This window comes from Nanorana parkeri, unplaced genomic scaffold, assembly GCF_000935625.1.
Source record: "Nanorana parkeri isolate BGI_ZX_2015 unplaced genomic scaffold, ASM93562v1 scaffold143, whole genome shotgun sequence".
Lineage (NCBI taxonomy): Eukaryota > Metazoa > Chordata > Amphibia > Anura > Dicroglossidae > Nanorana > Nanorana parkeri.
This window is the reverse complement of record NW_017306411.1, coordinates 1,608,582-1,628,886: the sequence shown is the minus strand read 5'-3', so window position 1 is coordinate 1,628,886 and position 20,305 is coordinate 1,608,582. Positions and strand designations below refer to the sequence as shown.

The 20,305-nt window shown below is 43.5% G+C and overlaps 1 protein-coding gene across 1 annotated transcript in view; it reads right to left on the bottom strand.

Annotated features, from left to right (window-relative positions):
• LOC108785114 (sodium/hydrogen exchanger 2-like) overlaps positions 1-20,305 on the bottom strand; it is a 73,545-nt gene that overhangs the window by 37,961 nt on the left and 15,279 nt on the right. The window contains exon 2 of the mRNA XM_018554122.1: positions 13,940-14,403. Coding sequence (XP_018409624.1) covers positions 13,940-14,403 — 464 coding nt within the window. The remainder of the gene's footprint in view (positions 1-13,939; positions 14,404-20,305) is intronic.

The following is a 20,305-nucleotide window of genomic DNA, read 5'->3' as shown; positions in this document are numbered from 1 at the left end:
ACTGATCATAATAATCATTCATTATTACTTCTTTCTAATCCTATATCAATACACAAAAATATTATCACATTAAACACTAAAATATCAAGTTGGCCATATACTGGTCAAACTTCGCCCATAAAAAAAAAAAAAAGACCAGTGTGTGGAACCCTCGGAACTACGCACCCCCCTCCTTGGGACACAAGTTGATTTTTCAATGGACTTTACTCGGAGGAGCCAGTGTGAAAATTCTCATCCAAACGCAACCAATATTTTCAGATCTCAGTCAAGGGATAAGTACTTTACTGAGACCTACAACAAATAAACACCTAAGGCCCAAGTACATTTGTAGAGCCTAATGGTGGCTAACTAGTTGAAGTGGTCATAAAGTCATGTGCTGGCAGGCAGTTGACTGTGTAAGTCTCTTCTCCCAAAAAACTTCTACCTGCCGGTCAGCATGTGCGACTCAGTACACAGGTTATATCACCCCGGCCTGACCAGCCAAGAGATCGAGATCAAAGACACTAAACCCGACAGAAGGCCATGGGAAAATTGAAGTGCTGGTGGCACTGGTGGAGGGATCGTTTACAAGGTAAGTCAGCCGTAATGTGCTAATATGCTGTGCATACTATCACATTTTGGCTAAACCCCCGGTGAACACTTTACTTCTGCTTTAACACTACTGCATTGCAGCCTAGGGGGTCCTGATTTGATTGTTTTATGTTTGTGTGGGTTTCTAACACATGCTTTCACAATCAACAAACATTTTGTTAGTTAGGAAAAACTTTTTACATTTCTGATTAAAAGGTGAAGTGTTAGAACTTGCAGGTTTTTATTGATGTTTGTGCCTCCAATGGAGAGATGTCCCCTTATTTTGCATCCCTGTGAGACCAGGGCAAGAAAATTAACAGAATGGGGGTCACCGGCAAGGCACAGAAAGGAATAAACCAGAGGTGCTAACCTTTCCCACTAGGTCTCTGACCCCTTTCATCAGGTCAAGAAGTAAGGGGAAATCTCCCCAAGGTGGGCACAGAAAGCAATAAAAACCTGACAGTCTTTCTTTCTCTTACCCAGTCTATCTATTTTGTCTGGGGTTTGGGCTTTCTTTGGTTTCTGGCCAATCTAGCCTTACTGTGTGCCTATGCATATGAAAGTTTATGTTTCCTGGAAAGCCCAAATGAAAAGGTCTAATGAATTGTATCACTCTAGGCCAGGGGTAGGCAAACTCCGGCCCTCTAGCTAGCTATTGTGAAAATACAAATCCCATCATGCATCTGTCTCTGGGAATCATGCCTGTGGCTGTTAGAGTTTTGCAATGCCTCATGGGATTTGTGGTTGCACCAGAGCTGGAGTTTGCCTACTCCTGCTCTAGGTGGACTGTGGCTATGCCTCCTACTCTGGAGGAGAGGGGCTGCCTGGCGGGATGTGTGATTTAAGGTTATTAATAAAGTTATTTTGAAAAAGAAACAAAAGATCTAGCGGCTTCTGCAGCTTGTACAAAGGAAAAGTGTCAGTGCTACATAGATAGGTTTACATGCAATAATGTTTCAAACGGTGTGTTAGCAGTATAAGCTAAAAAACATCTATGTGAACACGGCATTTACCTGCATATTCCTCTGACAGTTTATGAGGTCATCCTGAGGTAACTCTCATTGCTGTAGTTTGTGAACATTTACTTAACAACACAACTGGAGAGAATGCAAGTTTGATGGTGATTTGAGTTGTTATCCTGCAGAAAATGTCTCTATTGAGAGTAGTAAGTAACCAAGGGCCAATCTGTTCATTATTAAAAACTACAGCCAGCAAGAAATCACTATGATTATTCTAAATCTCTGATATTTTACAGTTATCCAATTATGAAACAAAATAATTAACTCAAGGAGGAAATGCTGATGGCAGCCAAATGAAACTTCTTCTGTCAAGCTAAGAGTTTCAGTGTGAAACAGGTAAGACTGGTTACAGGCAGCTTTGTCCAGTGATATGGAAACGTAGGCATAATGGTGGCCTATCTATGATCAGAGGTTATGTTTAGTATAGACTCTGCCACTACTATTATATGTTAATCTTATCAGAAACTGAAGTTGGCAGAATAGAATGTTTACTTTATCATAATCTGAAACTGGAAAATATGAGATCTGGTTAAATGACAAAAAGGTATACATGTATTTGGTGCACAGAATAAGGATAATATAAATATATGTATATAAAACTGAATATACAGTATATAGTAAGAGGGACAGATTCATATGGTATTGGCATTGGTAAACTATGCACAAGACAGGGACACCCAGCAACAGTCTAAACAGGTTTTTCCAGCACTTTCAGGGCAGGTTCACACCTTAGCGTTTGCGGTTTTGCACATTTTTGGCGCAATTGTTTTACACCTTTTTGCATCTAAAAATGTGCTTTTCTCCCTGCAAAAACCGTTTTTGACTTGAAATTCTATTGGAGTGCGAGTGACTTTATACATACACTAATCTTGGATTGCAGAGGCATCTGCAGTCACTTTGGTACCCACCCGACTCTAAGGGTATTATTCGGCCAGGCGTGAGAAGGGTACACTGGATTATAGGACCAAAACCACGCGACATCCACCTGAAAATAGCTCCTGGATCTTTTTGAGCAACAGGCGTGTTCTTACACGCAATGCAATGCTAAGGTGTAAACAGTCGCCATTGACTTGCATGTAAATGTGTGTTATGTGTGTTTTGCGCATTTTCGCGCGACTAGATCCGTGCGTAAAAACGCTCACGTGTGAACCAGGCTTATTTAGCAAGGACAAAAAACAAACCTACTATTATATGCAGGAGGGCTTTGAACAGCATGTACATTGCATAAAAAAACCCACTATGCTCATCCAAGCCACTAACTAAACTCAGGTCAGTTTCTGACCCAATAGGGTTATTCAAAACAAACAGGTGACCTTTGTACCTTTTAAGTGTTCTGTAGTTAGCCTTTTCACCCGGGAGCAGGTCCCACAGCAGAGAGAGTGAGAGAGCCTTGAGTGCCAGTCAGCTCACATATTTAAAGGCTTTTGGACAGCTTAGACTAATAACAAGTTCTGGCTACCAGGTAATATGTGGACCTAGGAATGGAGGCTTTATCCCACCCAAAGCTCTTCATAGCCTCCTGTCTCCAGGAGGCCAATCCTGAAGAGAACCCAAAATAAAGATCTGAGAAAACAAAGACAGACGCCAACACACTGTCCACAATCATACCCGCCTGTGCCTAAATATACACTATATTACCAAAAGTATTGGGGCGCCGGCCTTTACACGCGCAAGAACTTTAAAGGCATCCCAGTCTTAGTCCGTAGGGTCCAATATTGAGTTTGCCGCTATCAACTCTTCTGGGAAGGCGTCCACAAGGTTTAGGAGTGTGTCTATGGGAATGTTTGACCATTCTTCCAGAAGCGCATTTGGGAGGTCAGGTACTGATGTTGGACGAGAAAGGTGTTCTATCGGGTTGAGGTCAGGACTCTGTGCAGGCCAGTCAAGTTCCTCCACCCCAAATTCGCTCATCCATGTCTTTATGGACCTTGCTTTGTGCACTGGTGCGCAGTCATGTAGGGGCCATTCCCAAACTGTTGGGAGCATGATATTGTCCAAAATGTCTTGGCATGCTAATGCCTTAAGAGTTCATTCACTGGAACTAAGGGGCCAAGCCCAACCTCTGAAAAACAACCCCACACCATAATCCCCCCTCCACCAAACTTTACAATTGGCACAGTGCAGTCAGGCAAGTACCGTTCTTCTGGCACCTGCCAAACCCAGACACATTCATCGGATTGCCAGACAGAGACGCGTGATTCGTCACTCCAGAGAACATGTCTCCACTTCTCTAAAGTCCAGTGGTGGCGTGCTTTACACCACTGCATCCGACGCCATGGTAGGTCGCGTGAAATGGCAGAGCGGGGTCAGCACAGTTGCTGTTGTTTCCACTTTGTTATAATACCGCTAACAGGTGACCGCGGAATATTTTGTAGCAAGGAAATTTCATGGAACACCTGAATCCAACGATTTGGAGGGGTGTCCCAATACTTTTGGCAATATAGTGTGTGTATATACTGTATATATATATATATCGTTTTTTTAATAGTAGCAGAGAACAGCACTGAATAGTTTAGCTCAAATGCTTCAAACTGTTGACATAGGTATTGTTAAACTGCATTAAAGTATAACTAAACTGCATTAAAGTATAACTAAAGTCAACTTTTGAAAAAATATGAACAAAGGTGGGGTTAGAACCCCTATCAGGTTTTATGGCTGTCTGAGTCCCCGTTAGGGTGATTCACTCCCTCTAATTGTGCTGATGTCACCAAGAAAAAAAATGAGGGTAAATCCAAAATTGTGAGTTGTCACCACAACAGGAATAGACAAGAAATCTTCCAATGGGAACACTGGACCCTTTTTTTTTTACCCTTTCCACAAACAGGGCCCTTCTCATCTGCGTTTTCTTCAATCGCCATATGGAATATAGACTTGCAAGTTTTCTGAGACTATCCTAGGTACTACAACACAAATGGTGCTGTTTTGCCCAAAAGTGGGTGGGTTAAGGTGATAGCATTGTGAATTGGGGCTAGGGCATGTCAGGGAGCAGGTAAACACTGCTCCAAATCCCCAATAACTCAGAATCATATTTGTATCAATATCCTCAGACTGGACAAATCAGAATGCACTTATACAGGCAAGCTAAACATTCATGAGTTGTCAATATAGTGGAGAATCATTGAATTTACTAGATTTGCTTCATTTTCAAGTTTATTTTTTTTCTAACAATTTATTTCCATATTTATGCAACAGATGTTATACTGCCATCTAAGGGTGTACTCACATTGGGCACATTTGAACTATTTGCACGGCACCCTCGCCATAAGGAATATATTACTCCTTGGCTCCATCTAGTGGCGAGAATGCCCGAATTTGGTAGCATGTGTCGGGAGGGATGATTTATAAATTACCCCCCTTAGTTTGAGTACACCATAAGATGTTATACAAAATATTGTCCAAATTTAGGAAACATTTTATTCGGTTTACATTGAAGCAAGCAATACATATTCACTTATAAAACTCTTATGATACTTTATTTTTAAACGCATTTGCTCGGTTTGTTTTAAGGTTGCCGAATTTGTCACAAGGCGTCCACCACACAACAGCAAAGGAAATGACCCGAGGATCAGAGCATAGTGAGGAAGACCACACAGTGGGAAGCCAGAAAGGATTAAGCTGTACTGCTGTGATGGGCTGTTGTATGATAGAGTTGCGATGAAAACATAACACAATAGAGGTAAGCTAAAAAGTTATACCAATGTTTTCTTAAATTAAAAAAAAGGAGGAAAAAAGGTTATTTGCTTTATCTAGTGAATACAATGGTAAGTAAAACAGCACGCAATCTTTTGTGTTATGCTTCCACTGATATGGTCACATTAAAGAGAAATTCCAGGCAACAAATGAAAGCAATTAATAAGTAGCTAATGCTATCCAGCAAATACAGCTACTGTGCTTAGGTCACAAACTTCACTCAGTTTTCCTTAGAGTAAAGCTGGCCATACACCGTACAATTATTGTACAATTATTTTTGTCCCGTCATCGCACTCTTGTTCAATTTCCACACAAACATCATGCACAGATCAATGTATATTTGGATAATTGTTTGTCAGCAATACTAACTGGCTGAAATTTGTCGATCAACAGAACAGATTTCCGTTTGTGCATGTGCAGTGTTCATGTTGCGATTTTTTTCAGAGGAAAACTCCACTAATCCATCTATTTTCTTTCGATTCCAAAATTGTTCTCTAGTCTGCCCGTTAGAAGAAATTCAGCCAATTGTACAGTAATTGTGATCGTTAAATTCCCATCAACTGGCCGGTTATCGTACGAAAAAACTATTTAGTTCGTAAATCGAACAATAAATCGCAAGGTATATGGGCACCTTTACTCTCACCAGGTTTAAGAACTTACGAGAGCAGCCCCCTGTCAAAAACGAAGCTTCATGTGCATGTCATTACATGGTAAACAATTAAAGGGGACTAGCCTTATACCTCACCAAAACAAACAGGAAAATACTGTAGTATACAATATCCAACAATTGTATGACATTGCATGCTGTATTCCTATGTGTTTCGGTGAGAAATCAGCGCTGTATAATTATACAGTGTCACCTTAGTGCTGGGAGATTTTTCTAACGCTCATCAGAACTGAAGAAGAGGCTTGAAGCTTGAATAAGCTACGAAACGGCTTCAACATTACAGGACAAGTCCAGCTGAATGTGACTAACCACTACTAGCAATACCATGACCTGGATAAATGAGAACCTTCACACAGTTTTTGAGTGAAGATTGTTAACTACTTTAGGAAATCAGCCTTACCCAATGACAGGGATGGACAAAATAGTATAGAATTCAGGAGCCAGTCAGTCTAATCCAGAAGCCAGCAGGATTTTTTTGGGAGCTAGCTCCATTGACAACAACTAGACAAAACCTCAAAAGTTAGGTGCCAGTTGTAATTTTTAAGAAGTGTTGGCTACTTGGCTCCTGGGATTTGTCCAGCCCTGCCATGTTATATGTATACATACATAAATATTAATGTCTAAGCTCATTGCTCCTAAAGGTTGATGGCAGGAAAACGGACATAGCCAGATTATAATAGTTAAAAAAGCAGGGGTTCAACAAATGCAGAATTTCCTAGATCGTCCTCAACAGATTGTACCTTTTACTTCCTTTGGCTAGTTGAGTACATATTGACAGTTGGTAGTGCTTTAGTATTCTTGGCACAAATCTTTTACTAGACAAATACTGTATGAGAGATCTGACATGCAAAGTAATGGTAATATTTAATCAAACAATTCACAATCGTGTATAATCTACACTACAGCAATATTGCTGGTGCACAAAGCAGTGGTCATGTATAAATAAGTTTGCATTGTACCTCCATCTTAAAGCAGACCTTTACCCATATATTTAAAACAAACACACCTTCAGAAATGTTTAGTAATGACAATCTACAAACACATTCTTCTAGATAATGCCAGCTTTGTATTCTTTGCATTCCTTATAGGGATGCACAGATACTTTTTGAGTACTAGTGCAGATACTTGGCATTTTCATGAGAACTACCAGAGTTGCACCGGTTGCAGCTGGGGCCTGGCTCTGCCGCTCCACCACTGTCCTGAAATCATTAGTCTGTATTGTTTTGGAAAAACTGTCACATGAAAATAAACAAAAATGTATCAGTACTCGTACTTGTAAGTACTCGGCAAGTACCAGTACTCGTACTCGCAATACTGGTATCTGTGCATCCCTTTATTTATATTTATAAAAACAAAATCGTACATTAAAACAGAGATGTACAAATCCCGGGAGCTCCGTGTGCTCCTTACAAATGACAGTTGCCTCCTAATTTTTGAATTTTTCTCTAGTCTAGTCTTGGAGCTCAAAAGTATCGGTACATGTACTCGGACTTGTACCGAGTATTGTACTTGGTATCTGTGCAACCCTAATTCCTTAATTCTCTTTTCTTCCCCATTCTTCTGACAGTGGCCATGTTTACTAAGGGCTGATGACTAGCTCTCCTATTACTGTCTGGATTTCTGGCACATGTGACTAGACATGTGACTAGGACATGTGACCATGCACATCATCTCAGGGGAGGAAAATGCCTTTCTCTGAGATCTCATAAGATTACAGATGAGATTTCCCAGCAACGCTCTGTTGATGACAAGGCAATCCCAGTGTGCATTGCTTTGCCAAACTGAAGTCGTTTTGCCTTTTCAAAGCAGGAAGTGAATGCTCTGCAAGTGTAAGTATTTCAAAATCGCAGCATTTTACACCTGAGATGTCTGTTATTATTATTTATCATACATGGAGTGGTGCACTGGTAGAATTTGATTTTTGAGTGCAAACTATGAATACAGGTAAATTTGAGATAGATGATGTATGCATAAATAATAGACATGTGCACAACACAAAAATGTGTTTCCAGATGAAACAAATGAAAACATTTTCATTTGTTTTGTCAAAGGAAACAAATGTTTATGTTGTTTCGGATTTGGAGGCAACAAGCCTCCGAATCCAAAACCGCACACTGAAACTGCAGAATGAGCGGCGGCCGTATCGGCTGCCAGCGTGTTCTGCACATGCACACAGCCATTTTGGAGTAGATCTTGCTATACACCAAGATAGCAGCACTCGCATGTTCGAGCGCCGCCATCTTTTTGTATACCAAGATCTACTCCAAAATGGCGGTGAGCATGCGCAGAACGAGCCGGTGGCCGATCTGGCCGCTGCTCGTTCAGCGTGTAATGTCATTAGCTCTGGCAGTGGGTGCATCTAGGCAATTTTATTCCACAGGGTCCCTGATAGCACAAAGAAGTGAAGATGTTCCAGAGGCACAACCCCACTAGTATTAGCCCTCTACTTTTGATACTGCCGGTCCCAAGATCCGTAACTATATTGAATGACTTGGTATTTTAGTCTCGACCCAAGTTGCACTGCACTGGAATGCACAGCATTGTGGTACCGCGCATTTCGGGAGGGCGGGAGGTGCGTTTGGGATGCCATTCAAATGAATGGCAACGCAATGCACCTCCCACACCAGAACTCATAGAACCTGTAGTAGATGCGATTGTGTGGTACAGTGCGTTAATCGCACAGGACTATTCACTGCACTGCACATTGTACTAGCGTGAATGGGCCCTCAAAAACACTGACAGACACACACAACCACAGACACAATCTCACACACTCATAGACATTCTCACACACACATACACACTCCAAAAAAAGATTCTTTTTTTTTTTAAAGATCCACCCAGTCTCCCTACTTTACGAGATCTGGAGTGGCTCCTCAGCCTGGGGTCCAGTGTGGCCTGCTGTGCTGTGACGGAGCTCCATCCATTTGTGCATTGCTTATACAACTCTCTTGCATGCCCTGTAGAGGTGCCGGAAGCCAGAATGTGATGTCATTCCGGTCCAGGCATCTCTGCAGGACATGTGAGGGAGCTGTAAGCAATGCACGTATGGATGGAGCTCCCTCGCTCGCAGCCATAGCCCCAGCCCACCCCACCTCAAGCTGACACTCGGCATGGGGCAGCATATTTTAAATAGCTGCTTGGCACAAGAACTGACAGTGCTGCACTAGGGGGAGGCTGGGTAGCCTCTCACCTAGAAAAGTGGTAGGCATGCAGTGACACACTGAACACGGAGTCGCGACCCACTGAACACGGAGTCGCGACCCACTGAACACGGAGTCGCGACCCACTGAACACGGAGTTGCGACCCACTGAACACAGAGTCGCGACCCACTTTTGGGTCACGACCCACCAGTTGAGAACCAAGGCTTTAAAATATACTACCAGCAGGTCCCCTTGTGCAGGATTAATAATCTTAAAAATATAATAAAGCTGAAATCCAGCCCAAACAAATGTCTGAAAGAAAAACCATGGGTAATTACTTGAATGTTGGTGTCCTTTGTGTATTTTTTTCCTTATCTTTGCAATATTCTACCAACAACAACGACATTTGTACATTGCATCGGTGCAGTCGTTTTATGTAAAAAAGACCAGTCTTGTATCTGTCTCCTCGGTAGTTAATAGCTGGGTTTGTAAATGCATTTTTGTTTTGGACACAAAGTAATTGTATAACCTTTGTGGCTATAGAAATATATATAAATGCAAATTCTTGTGTACAGAGTTCAACTTTAATACAGGACATGTAAACAAAAAAAAGCACCCAATATGAATCCTGCGCTTGGCCGGCTGGCCTCCCCCCCTCTAAATTTTAAACAGAAAAATGTAAAAGTATATGTATCATGGGGTTTGCAGTCAGAAAGACATATCCCTGAATGAAACCCTAAGGAGACTCAGATGGTCACCATTTACTGTACTCTATTGCTGAGATGTACAAATCCCGGGAGCTCCGTGTGCTCCTTACAAATGACAGTTGCCTCCTAATTTTTGAATTTTTCTCTAGTCTAGTCTTGGAGCTCAAAAGTATCGGTACATGTACTCGGACTTGTACCGAGTATTGTACTTGGTATCTGTGCAACCCTAATTCCTTAATTCTCTTTTCTTCCCCATTCTTCTGACAGTGGCCATGTTTACTAAGGGCTGATGACTAGCTCTCCTATTACTGTCTGGATTTCTGGCACATGTGACTAGACATGTGACTAGGACATGTGACCATGCACATCATCTCAGGGGAGGAAAATGCCTTTCTCTGAGATCTCATAAGATTACAGATGAGATTTCCCAGCAACGCTCTGTTGATGACAAGGCAATCCCAGTGTGCATTGCTTTGCCAAACTGAAGTCGTTTTGCCTTTTCAAAGCAGGAAGTGAATGCTCTGCAAGTGTAAGTATTTCAAAATCGCAGCATTTTACACCTGAGATGTCTGTTATTATTATTTATCATACATGGAGTGGTGCACTGGTAGAATTTGATTTTTGAGTGCAAACTATGAATACAGGTAAATTTGAGATAGATGATGTATGCATAAATAATAGACATGTGCACAACACAAAAATGTGTTTCCAGATGAAACAAATGAAAACATTTTCATTTGTTTTGTCAAAGGAAACAAATGTTTATGTTGTTTCGGATTTGGAGGCAACAAGCCTCCGAATCCAAAACCGCACACTGAAACTGCAGAATGAGCGGCGGCCGTATCGGCTGCCAGCGTGTTCTGCACATGCACACAGCCATTTTGGAGTAGATCTTGCTATACACCAAGATAGCAGCACTCGCATGTTCGAGCGCCGCCATCTTTTTGTATACCAAGATCTACTCCAAAATGGCGGTGAGCATGCGCAGAACGAGCCGGTGGCCGATCTGGCCGCTGCTCGTTCAGCGTGTAATGTCATTAGCTCTGGCAGTGGGTGCATCTAGGCAATTTTATTCCACAGGGTCCCTGATAGCACAAAGAAGTGAAGATGTTCCAGAGGCACAACCCCACTAGTATTAGCCCTCTACTTTTGATACTGCCGGTCCCAAGATCCGTAACTATATTGAATGACTTGGTATTTTAGTCTCGACCCAAGTTGCACTGCACTGGAATGCACAGCATTGTGGTACCGCGCATTTCGGGAGGGCGGGAGGTGCGTTTGGGATGCCATTCAAATGAATGGCAACGCAATGCACCTCCCACACCAGAACTCATAGAACCTGTAGTAGATGCGATTGTGTGGTACAGTGCGTTAATCGCACAGGACTATTCACTGCACTGCACATTGTACTAGCGTGAATGGGCCCTCAAAAACACTGACAGACACACACAACCACAGACACAATCTCACACACTCATAGACATTCTCACACACACATACACACTCCAAAAAAAGATTCTTTTTTTTTTTAAAGATCCACCCAGTCTCCCTACTTTACGAGATCTGGAGTGGCTCCTCAGCCTGGGGTCCAGTGTGGCCTGCTGTGCTGTGACGGAGCTCCATCCATTTGTGCATTGCTTATACAACTCTCTTGCATGCCCTGTAGAGGTGCCGGAAGCCAGAATGTGATGTCATTCCGGTCCAGGCATCTCTGCAGGACATGTGAGGGAGCTGTAAGCAATGCACGTATGGATGGAGCTCCCTCGCTCGCAGCCATAGCCCCAGCCCACCCCACCTCAAGCTGACACTCGGCATGGGGCAGCATATTTTAAATAGCTGCTTGGCACAAGAACTGACAGTGCTGCACTAGGGGGAGGCTGGGTAGCCTCTCACCTAGAAAAGTGGTAGGCATGCAGTGACACACTGAACACGGAGTCGCGACCCACTGAACACGGAGTCGCGACCCACTGAACACGGAGTCGCGACCCACTGAACACGGAGTCGCGACCCACTGAACACGGAGTTGCGACCCACTGAACACAGAGTCGCGACCCACTTTTGGGTCACGACCCACCAGTTGAGAACCAAGGCTTTAAAATATACTACCAGCAGGTCCCCTTGTGCAGGATTAATAATCTTAAAAATATAATAAAGCTGAAATCCAGCCCAAACAAATGTCTGAAAGAAAAACCATGGGTAATTACTTGAATGTTGGTGTCCTTTGTGTATTTTTTTCCTTATCTTTGCAATATTCTACCAACAACAACGACATTTGTACATTGCATCGGTGCAGTCGTTTTATGTAAAAAAGACCAGTCTTGTATCTGTCTCCTCGGTAGTTAATAGCTGGGTTTGTAAATGCATTTTTGTTTTGGACACAAAGTAATTGTATAACCTTTGTGGCTATAGAAATATATATAAATGCAAATTCTTGTGTACAGAGTTCAACTTTAATACAGGACATTTAAACAAAAAAAAGCACCCAATATGAATCCTGCGCTTGGCCGGCTGGCCTCCCCCCCTCTAAATTTTAAACAGAAAAATGTAAAAGTATATGTATCATGGGGTTTGCAGTCAGAAAGACATATCCCTGAATGAAACACTAAGGAGACTCAGATGGTCACCATTTACTGTACTCTATTGCACTGATATTGTATTTATGCCAGTTAGTGGAGGTATCAGTGGAAAAATCAAGCATTAACCGAGCATTTTATTGTGAGCACTCAGTTTTAGCTTTGAGGTTTCTTTGGTTTCTGTTTAACATGCATCTTTCCAAAACGTTACATTTGTTGTGTATACACTGCAGCCATGAGCAACACCCACTTTTGTGTTGTTTGTCATTGCTATTGCAATCATAATTTACTCATATTGTTATGGTCTGTTTGAAGTGAACATGTACTTAGCTTTACACTTTTAAAGTCCTACCCAAGAGCAGATATTGCCTGCCATTTATTTTTGACCACAGAAATGTTCCTTGTGCTCCTCTCTAACGTCATTCGTTATAGTTAAAAAAAAAAAAAAAGGGAGAACCTCTTTAAAAACATAGGGGCTTATTCGCTGCTGAAGGCAGCCGAGTGAATAACCGACCCGAAGTGAAGGGAGCCGAACGCCTCCCTTCAGTTCACGTTGGTTCAGCCGAACAGCTTAGGCCAGCGTACGACAGTTCTCGCTCTCATAGGGGCCGAACAGCAGGGAGTGAATAGCCGAATGCCGCCGCAGCACTCGGCTCGGTTATTCTGCTCGCTACCTCGGAGTTACCTAAAATTTAAAAGAATGTAAACACGGGCCAGAAAAACTCAGCATGACTCTTTAGGTCTGGTAGGAATGTTTGGAGGGACGAGTTAAAAATAAAAATAAAGTGTGTGGGGTTCCCTCTAAAAGTCATACCAGACTCTTTAAGGTCTGATATGAATTTTAAGGGGGAACCCCACCAACCCCTCTAAAATTTCAAACCAGACCCTCAATCCGAGCACTGGCCTGGCAGGCCACATGCCCTCAGCATTGGGAGGGCGTTTTTCTAAACATTGTGGTCAAGCAAACAGCAACGTTTCCGGATGACGCAGGGTCCCTTCATCAGGCCCGATATGATATTAATCCTGATGAAGGGGCCCTGCGTGGTCCTGAAATGTTGCTGTTTGTTTGACCACAATGTTTAGATGTCAATAAAGGCATTTTGGACTAAGATCCTCAGTGTGTGGTGACATACTTTATCATGGTTAAGTGAACTTAATTGCATTATGGGGATAATGGAAGTGTCAGCTAATTTGTAGGACTGCTACCTTAGTTTTAGGGCAATACGGAGTGTTTGGATTGATTATCTTCTTCTTTAAGGCTTCAGTCATTTATTTAAACTTATATATTTGAGTTTACATGATTGGGTTCCTTGTCCTTGTGTGTCCGTCCTTCTTAATATATGTGCCTCTGTGTGAGCGGGGGAGAGGATGACCATCACTCCACCCATGGTTCTACCTATAGGGGTATCAGATCTATACTATAATTATTTTTCTTATTCATCTTTTTTTTCAATTAGATACTAAACAAGTAGTTCTATGTTTGTACGAAACTTAAACTTAAACTTTATTCTTTAAAGTTTCTATATTGTTCTGCAATCAAAAAATGATATTCAAAATCAGACTACTTACCACAGTGATAGCATCATTCAACAAGGATTCCCCAAATACTAAAATGTACAGTTGTTCATTGACATGGATATTTTCAAAAACAGCCAAAACTGCCACTGGATCGACAGCCGATATTAAGCTACCAAATAGCAAGCACTGTAGCAATGAAATGTTTAACAGCCCAAAGGCCTCTATTTGACATATTCCAAAAAGTGATATCCCAATTCCAATGGCATTCCAAAGTGTGCCTACCACTGCATACCAGAATATTGTGCCCACATTGTCAAAAAAGGGGCGTGTGGGGAGAAAGTAACCTGCGTCAAGCACAATCGGAGGCAGAAGATACAGGAAAAAGACATCCGTCTTCATTGCTGGAGGAGACTTCTCATTTACTGCAAATATAATTCCACCAAGAAGTAATCCAACCAAGATAAGGAGACAGCTCTCTGGGACTATAGCGGGCAGCTTGTGGTAAAGATGGAATCCTGTGTGACAAAAAGAAAATATTTCATTGATTGAACTTGATGGACTTGTGTCTTTTTTTCAACCCAGCTATATAACTATGTAAAAGTCCCGTTATAAAAGTTCTTCTAATATAGTTTTTCATATATTCTTACAGAAATTAAAGCAGAAGTTAAGTGTTTTTTTTTTTTTAAAGTCCTCCAAAGTTTTTAGCTATAATGTGTTAGTAAGCACAGCATAGCAGCACATTATGGCTGACTTACTTTGTAAGCGATCCCCTCCATTCTTGTGCTATTTGTGATCCCCTCCCCTCACAGGCGTTACCTGTGATGAAACGCAGGTTCAACCCACCAAATCATTATAATACAACTCTCAGTCTCACCCTGCACAGAGATTTTCCAGGATGGGACAACAATCTACGGCCAGCAGACTGAGAGTGATTGTCAATGGGGTTGGTTAACTCCACAGTTAACCCTTCACACAAACAATAGTTGCCACCACATGTGTAAACGGAAACAGGCACCGTTCCCAGCAAATGCTGTGACAGTTATAACCTTAAAGGCGAACTATGGGGTTAAGGCTTTTCCCCATAGTTCTCCTTAGGGTAACGGGAGGACACAAACTAGCGTCCTCCCGTCACCCTAGGCTCAATATACCGCGAGCTACAGCTCGCAGTATACTGAGATGCCGCAGCCGAAGCGGATCCCGACAATTGTGCCAGGGTCCGCCCAGCTGCGTGACTGACAGCTGGCTCTGCCTATCAAGAGGCAGAGCCAGCTGTACTCGCCCGCTCCCCCGTCCGTTCCACCAGTCAGCGCTGGGGGATCGGAGCGGGGAGGGGGAAATCAGCCCCTCCCCTGTCACGGCAGAGAGCCGTGACAGGATCGAGAGGTGAGCGAACGCCGGTATGTGTTCGCTCATCTCCCGATCTACTGAGCCGACCTGTGACAGTCTTATTGGGATCTTTAAAAAGTTAAGAAAAATAATCTTTTTTTGGAGTGTGTATGTGTGCGTGAGAATGTCTGTGAGTGTGTGACATTGTGTCTGTGGTTGTGTGTGTCTGTCAGTGTTTTTGAGGGCCCGTTCACGCTAGTACATGTGCAGTGCAGTGAATAGTCCTGTGCGATTAACGCACTGTACCACGCAATCGCATCTACTACAGGTTCTATGCGTTCTGGTGTGGGAGGTGCATTTCGTTGCCATTCATTTGAATGGCATCCCAAACGCACCTCCCGCCCATAGTTCAATCGCCCGCACCGAAATGCGTGGCACCACAATGCTGTGCATTCCAGTGCAGTGCAACTTGGGTCGAGACTTAAAGACCAAGGACAAACGTGGGTCCTGAGGTTACACAGGTTGAGAACCACTGCTGTGTGCCAGACACAAGTTTTCCCATATTGCTGCCATGGTTGCAAGGAAACAAGTTTTACCATTTTAAAATACGTAAAATCTGATATAAACAACAACTAGCAAGAACAAGCTCTATTGCAGATCCTATTTGGACAGTCAAAGTTTGGAGAAACCGGTTTTATTATAAAAGTGAAAATAATTTGTAGTCATCTACAAATAAAAAGAGTAAGGCTAGCATTAGAATTTCTCTTGCTGAGCCCCACAGGCTAAACAAGAACATTCACTCAATTACCCCATCCAGCTGCTGTTTCCATGGCTGTCAGAATACCTGAACAGTGACTGCATCCAGGGCCGGTCTTAGGCTTTTAGGCGCCCTGTGCGAGAAAGCTTTACAGTGCCCCTCAGTGACCACACCCCTCAGTAACCACACCCATTTTTTCCAAATATCCGCACCATTTAAAGTGTCCCATTTTGTTAAGCCCCAAAGAAACATATTCAAAAGTATTATAAAAATAAAACTTTTATTCGAAGGTATTGAACTTGTATGCACAATACAAGTATTCTTATTAAAGGAGAACTATGGGGTTAAGGCTTTTCCCCATAGTTCTCCTTAGGGTAACGGGAGGACACAAACTAGCGTCCTCCGGTCACCCTAGGCTCAGTATACTGCGAGTTGTAGCTCGTGGTATACTGATACGCCGCAGTATACCGCGAGCTGCTGCTCGCGGTATACTAAGACGCTGCAGCTGAAGAGGATCCCGACAATTATGTCTGGATCCGCCCAGCTGCGTGACTGACAGCTGGCTCTGTCTATCTAGAGGCAGAGCCAGCTGTACCCGCCCCCTACCCCATCCGTTCCGCCAGTCAGCGCTGCGGCTGCCATGTTGGCCACCGGTGCGTTCTGTGAATGCGTGCTACCATCTTGGAGGCAGGGAGCATGACGTCACATGCCGCTGTGCATGCGTGGGGTCAGGTGACGTCACACACCGATATAGGTGCCGCCATCTTGGTGTATACCTAGATATAGACCAAGATGGTGGCGCCCAACACGTGCAGGGTCATATGACGTCATGCGCCCTGCCTTTGTACCCGCCCCCTACCCCATCCGTTCCGCCAGTCAGCGCTGCGGCTGCCATGTTGGCCACCGGTGCGTTCTGTGAATGCGTGCTACCATCTTGGAGGCAGGGAGCATGACGTCACATGCCGCTGTGCATGCGTGGGGTCAGTTGTGGTGGGTCGCAGGTGGGGGGGTAATTTTCCCTTTTTTTAAATAATTTTTTTAATGTTTTTTTTTTTTTATTAAGCCATTTTTTTTACTGTTGGGAGGTTTCGAGGAAATATTAGGGGTCTAACATTTACCTTTTAAAATGAAAAAAAATTGAGGACACAAAGTCCTCAATTACTTTTTCTGCAGCCTCTTTCCATTCTAAATGAATGGAAAGCACTTAGTACAGAGGCTTCCCATTCATTCAGAAACTGATGATAGTAAAATATTTACTATCACCAGTTTATGAATGGGGAAAAGTCTCTGTAGTGAGTGCTTCTCCCCATTCGGAAACTCATGAATGAACAGGAAGTGATGTAAATCACATCCTGTTCATTCATAACTGGGGCCACATAGTACTATGTGTCCCCATTTATTTACAAACAATGGAGTGATCAGACGATCACTCCAGTGTTTGTCCTTCTCACAGAGGATCGGTAAATATCACCGATATTTACTGATCCTCCGCTGTCATCCTGAAACTGACAGGATGACAGCGCTTTCGCTCTCCTCCTCGTTCGGCCATCCTGAAAGCTGCGGCTTCTCTCCTCACCGCTGGGCCATCCTGACAGCGCCCCCCCGCAGGCTTCAGTTCAGGCGAGCAGTTTCTCCTCGGAGGACAGCGCTGAAGGGGGGGCAGAGGAGGGAGCGCTCTCATGTCGGATGGCCGAGCGGTGAGGAGGAGAGAAGCCGCCCCGAGGACGAGCTGTGTCGGCCGCCTGGCACCCTTGTTTCCATGGTGCCCTGTGCGGCCGCACAGCTCGAACACCCCAAAGGCCGGCCCTTGTAAAGTCCTGTGGTTCCAACAAGGCCGCCCAGGGGCGACCCTAACCTTTTTGCCGCCTGAGGTCAGGGGGGAGGGCAGGGTTGTGGCCTCTGCATCATCATCCCGCCCACCTCTGGCCAGTGTTCCGCTCAGCTCCTGATGTTATGGTTGCCAGGAAATGAGCGAGAGACCAGCCAGGGCATCCTGCTCAGCTCCTGACAACCAGTGTCACCACTGGTTGCCAGGAACTGGGCGGGACCTTGGCCAGACCATCCCAGGTTGCCAAGAGCTGGGCAGGGAGTGGTGTATGGCCTTTACACATCTCCCCGCCCTGCTCTTAGCAACCTGGGATGATCTGGCCAGAAAGGGGGCAGCAGGCACACTGCAAATATTGTGCAGCATTATGCCGCTCTGCCTGCCACCCCCCTAAGTGACCAGGATGGCACCGTGGCGCAATTCAACTGTTTCATACAGGATAAAAAACAGCAGAGATACACAGCACTTTACCCTGAGACATACAGTATGTAATATATATAACTTGTCTTCTTGAAAAATTCCTATAATAACAAATACTAATAAACATCAAGGGGTTTACCAAGATTTGACAGCATTGATAACTCTGGAAACGTGTCTTATAAATACCGAAACGTCTCTGTTAGGGCCAATGGCCGATGTCGGTTGATCAATCTACACGGTAAAGCACTTTAGAATGTGTCGGAATGAAAGTGTAAAGACAACTGATAATGTCTTTTTAGTTTTGGATGGAGTGGGGAAGTATTGGAACCTCTATCGACGTTTATTGCAGTCTGTGACTTTGGTTAAGAAAGCAAAGAGAAATCTCCCCTGGTGACACAGACAGGAATAATCGATTATCCCTGACATACATTTGTTCTAGAGCAGAGGAAGGCAACCTCAGCACCCCAGCTGTTGTGGAACTACAAGTCCCATAAATCATTGCAAGACTCTTACAGCCCCAAGCATGATTACCAGAGGCAGTGGCATGATGGGATTTGCAGTTTCACCACAGCTGGAGTGCCGAGGTTGCATACCCCTGAGCTAGAGCCACTATCAAAAGAAACCAATGAACCAACTGGATGGTTTATCTATTGTTGCAGATAATTAGAGAAACAATAAGAAAACCCTCACTTACAGAAGGTGGAAATAAAATCTCTGTGTAGTTAGCGATCCCTTAAAAAAGAACTTCAGCGTTCTTTTTTCATACAAATCATTCCTATCTGAGTCTCCATGAGGGTTACTGCAGCAGAAATCTGTAGAGATGCTATCAATACACAGTACATTCCATTCACCCTTATGACACAGTGGAACTGATTTACTAAAGGAATAAAGTGTGTTTACGGTATATGCTCACTGTGCAAAGTGAATGTTAGAAAACAGGGTGAACATGTGTTCATTTTAAATACCCAATCATCAAGAAGCCAAAACGACTATACTTCCTATGCTCCTAGACTCCATCTAGTGGTGGGAATGCTGTGCAAAGGGCTATACACTGGGCAAATGTTTATACATTAGCCGCATTGAGGGTTACACTTCTGGGCTGATCGGAAGAGGGAAGCCAAGCACTGAGACACCCACCACCTCCATTACTACAGAACCCTTGCCATGTGGAAGCCATTTTCTAGAAGTGCAACGCCCAGATTGATTCTTTATTCCTTTTACTTTCAATATAAGCATTTTATTTAAAATACAACCCCACTATTTATTACACCCCCCATCTAACCTATTTATGCTAACCTATATATTACTATTTAAAGTGACACTATATTCTCTTGAATATTGTCATGTATTCTTACTTACCTATATCATACAGGACTTTTAGTCACTGAAATTGTTATACTTCTGCGATCAAGCCTGCATATATTGTGGAAAATGTCTCCAATAAAAATTACTTAAAAAAAAAAAAAAGTGACACTAAACTCAGGAGTTCAATCCTAAAAATGCATACAAGTGCATTAGCTAGTAACAAAAATGTATCTTTTTATGTATCACTCGGCTGTAGATCCTCAAATCATCTCTGAATTGGTGCTGACACTCTCCTTCCTTCTGGGGGTGGCTACTTTTGTTCTACATGGTCCCTGTGTGTGTTGTAAAGTAGCCACCGCTCCAAGCTCACTCCTGTGATGGACTACAATCTCATGATTAGTTTCCTAATTTGTATTGTGATTGTAGTCCATCATGAGAGTGAGCTTGGAGCGGTGGCTACTTTACAACACACGGGGACAAAAAGTAGCCACCCTCCAGAAGGAAGGACAGTGTTGTCACCAATTCGGAGATGATTTGAGGCTCTACAGCTGAGTGATACACAAATAAGATACATTTTTGTTAATAGTTAAAGGAGAACTATGGGGTCAGGGCTTTTCCCCATAGTTCTCCTTAGGGTAACAGGAGGACACAAACTAGCGTCCTGCCGTCACACTAAGCTCAGTATACCGCGAGCTACAGCTCGCGGTATACTGAGGTGCCGCAGCCGGAGCGGATCCTGACATCGATGTTGAGATCCGCCCAGCTGCGTGAGTGACAGCTGGCT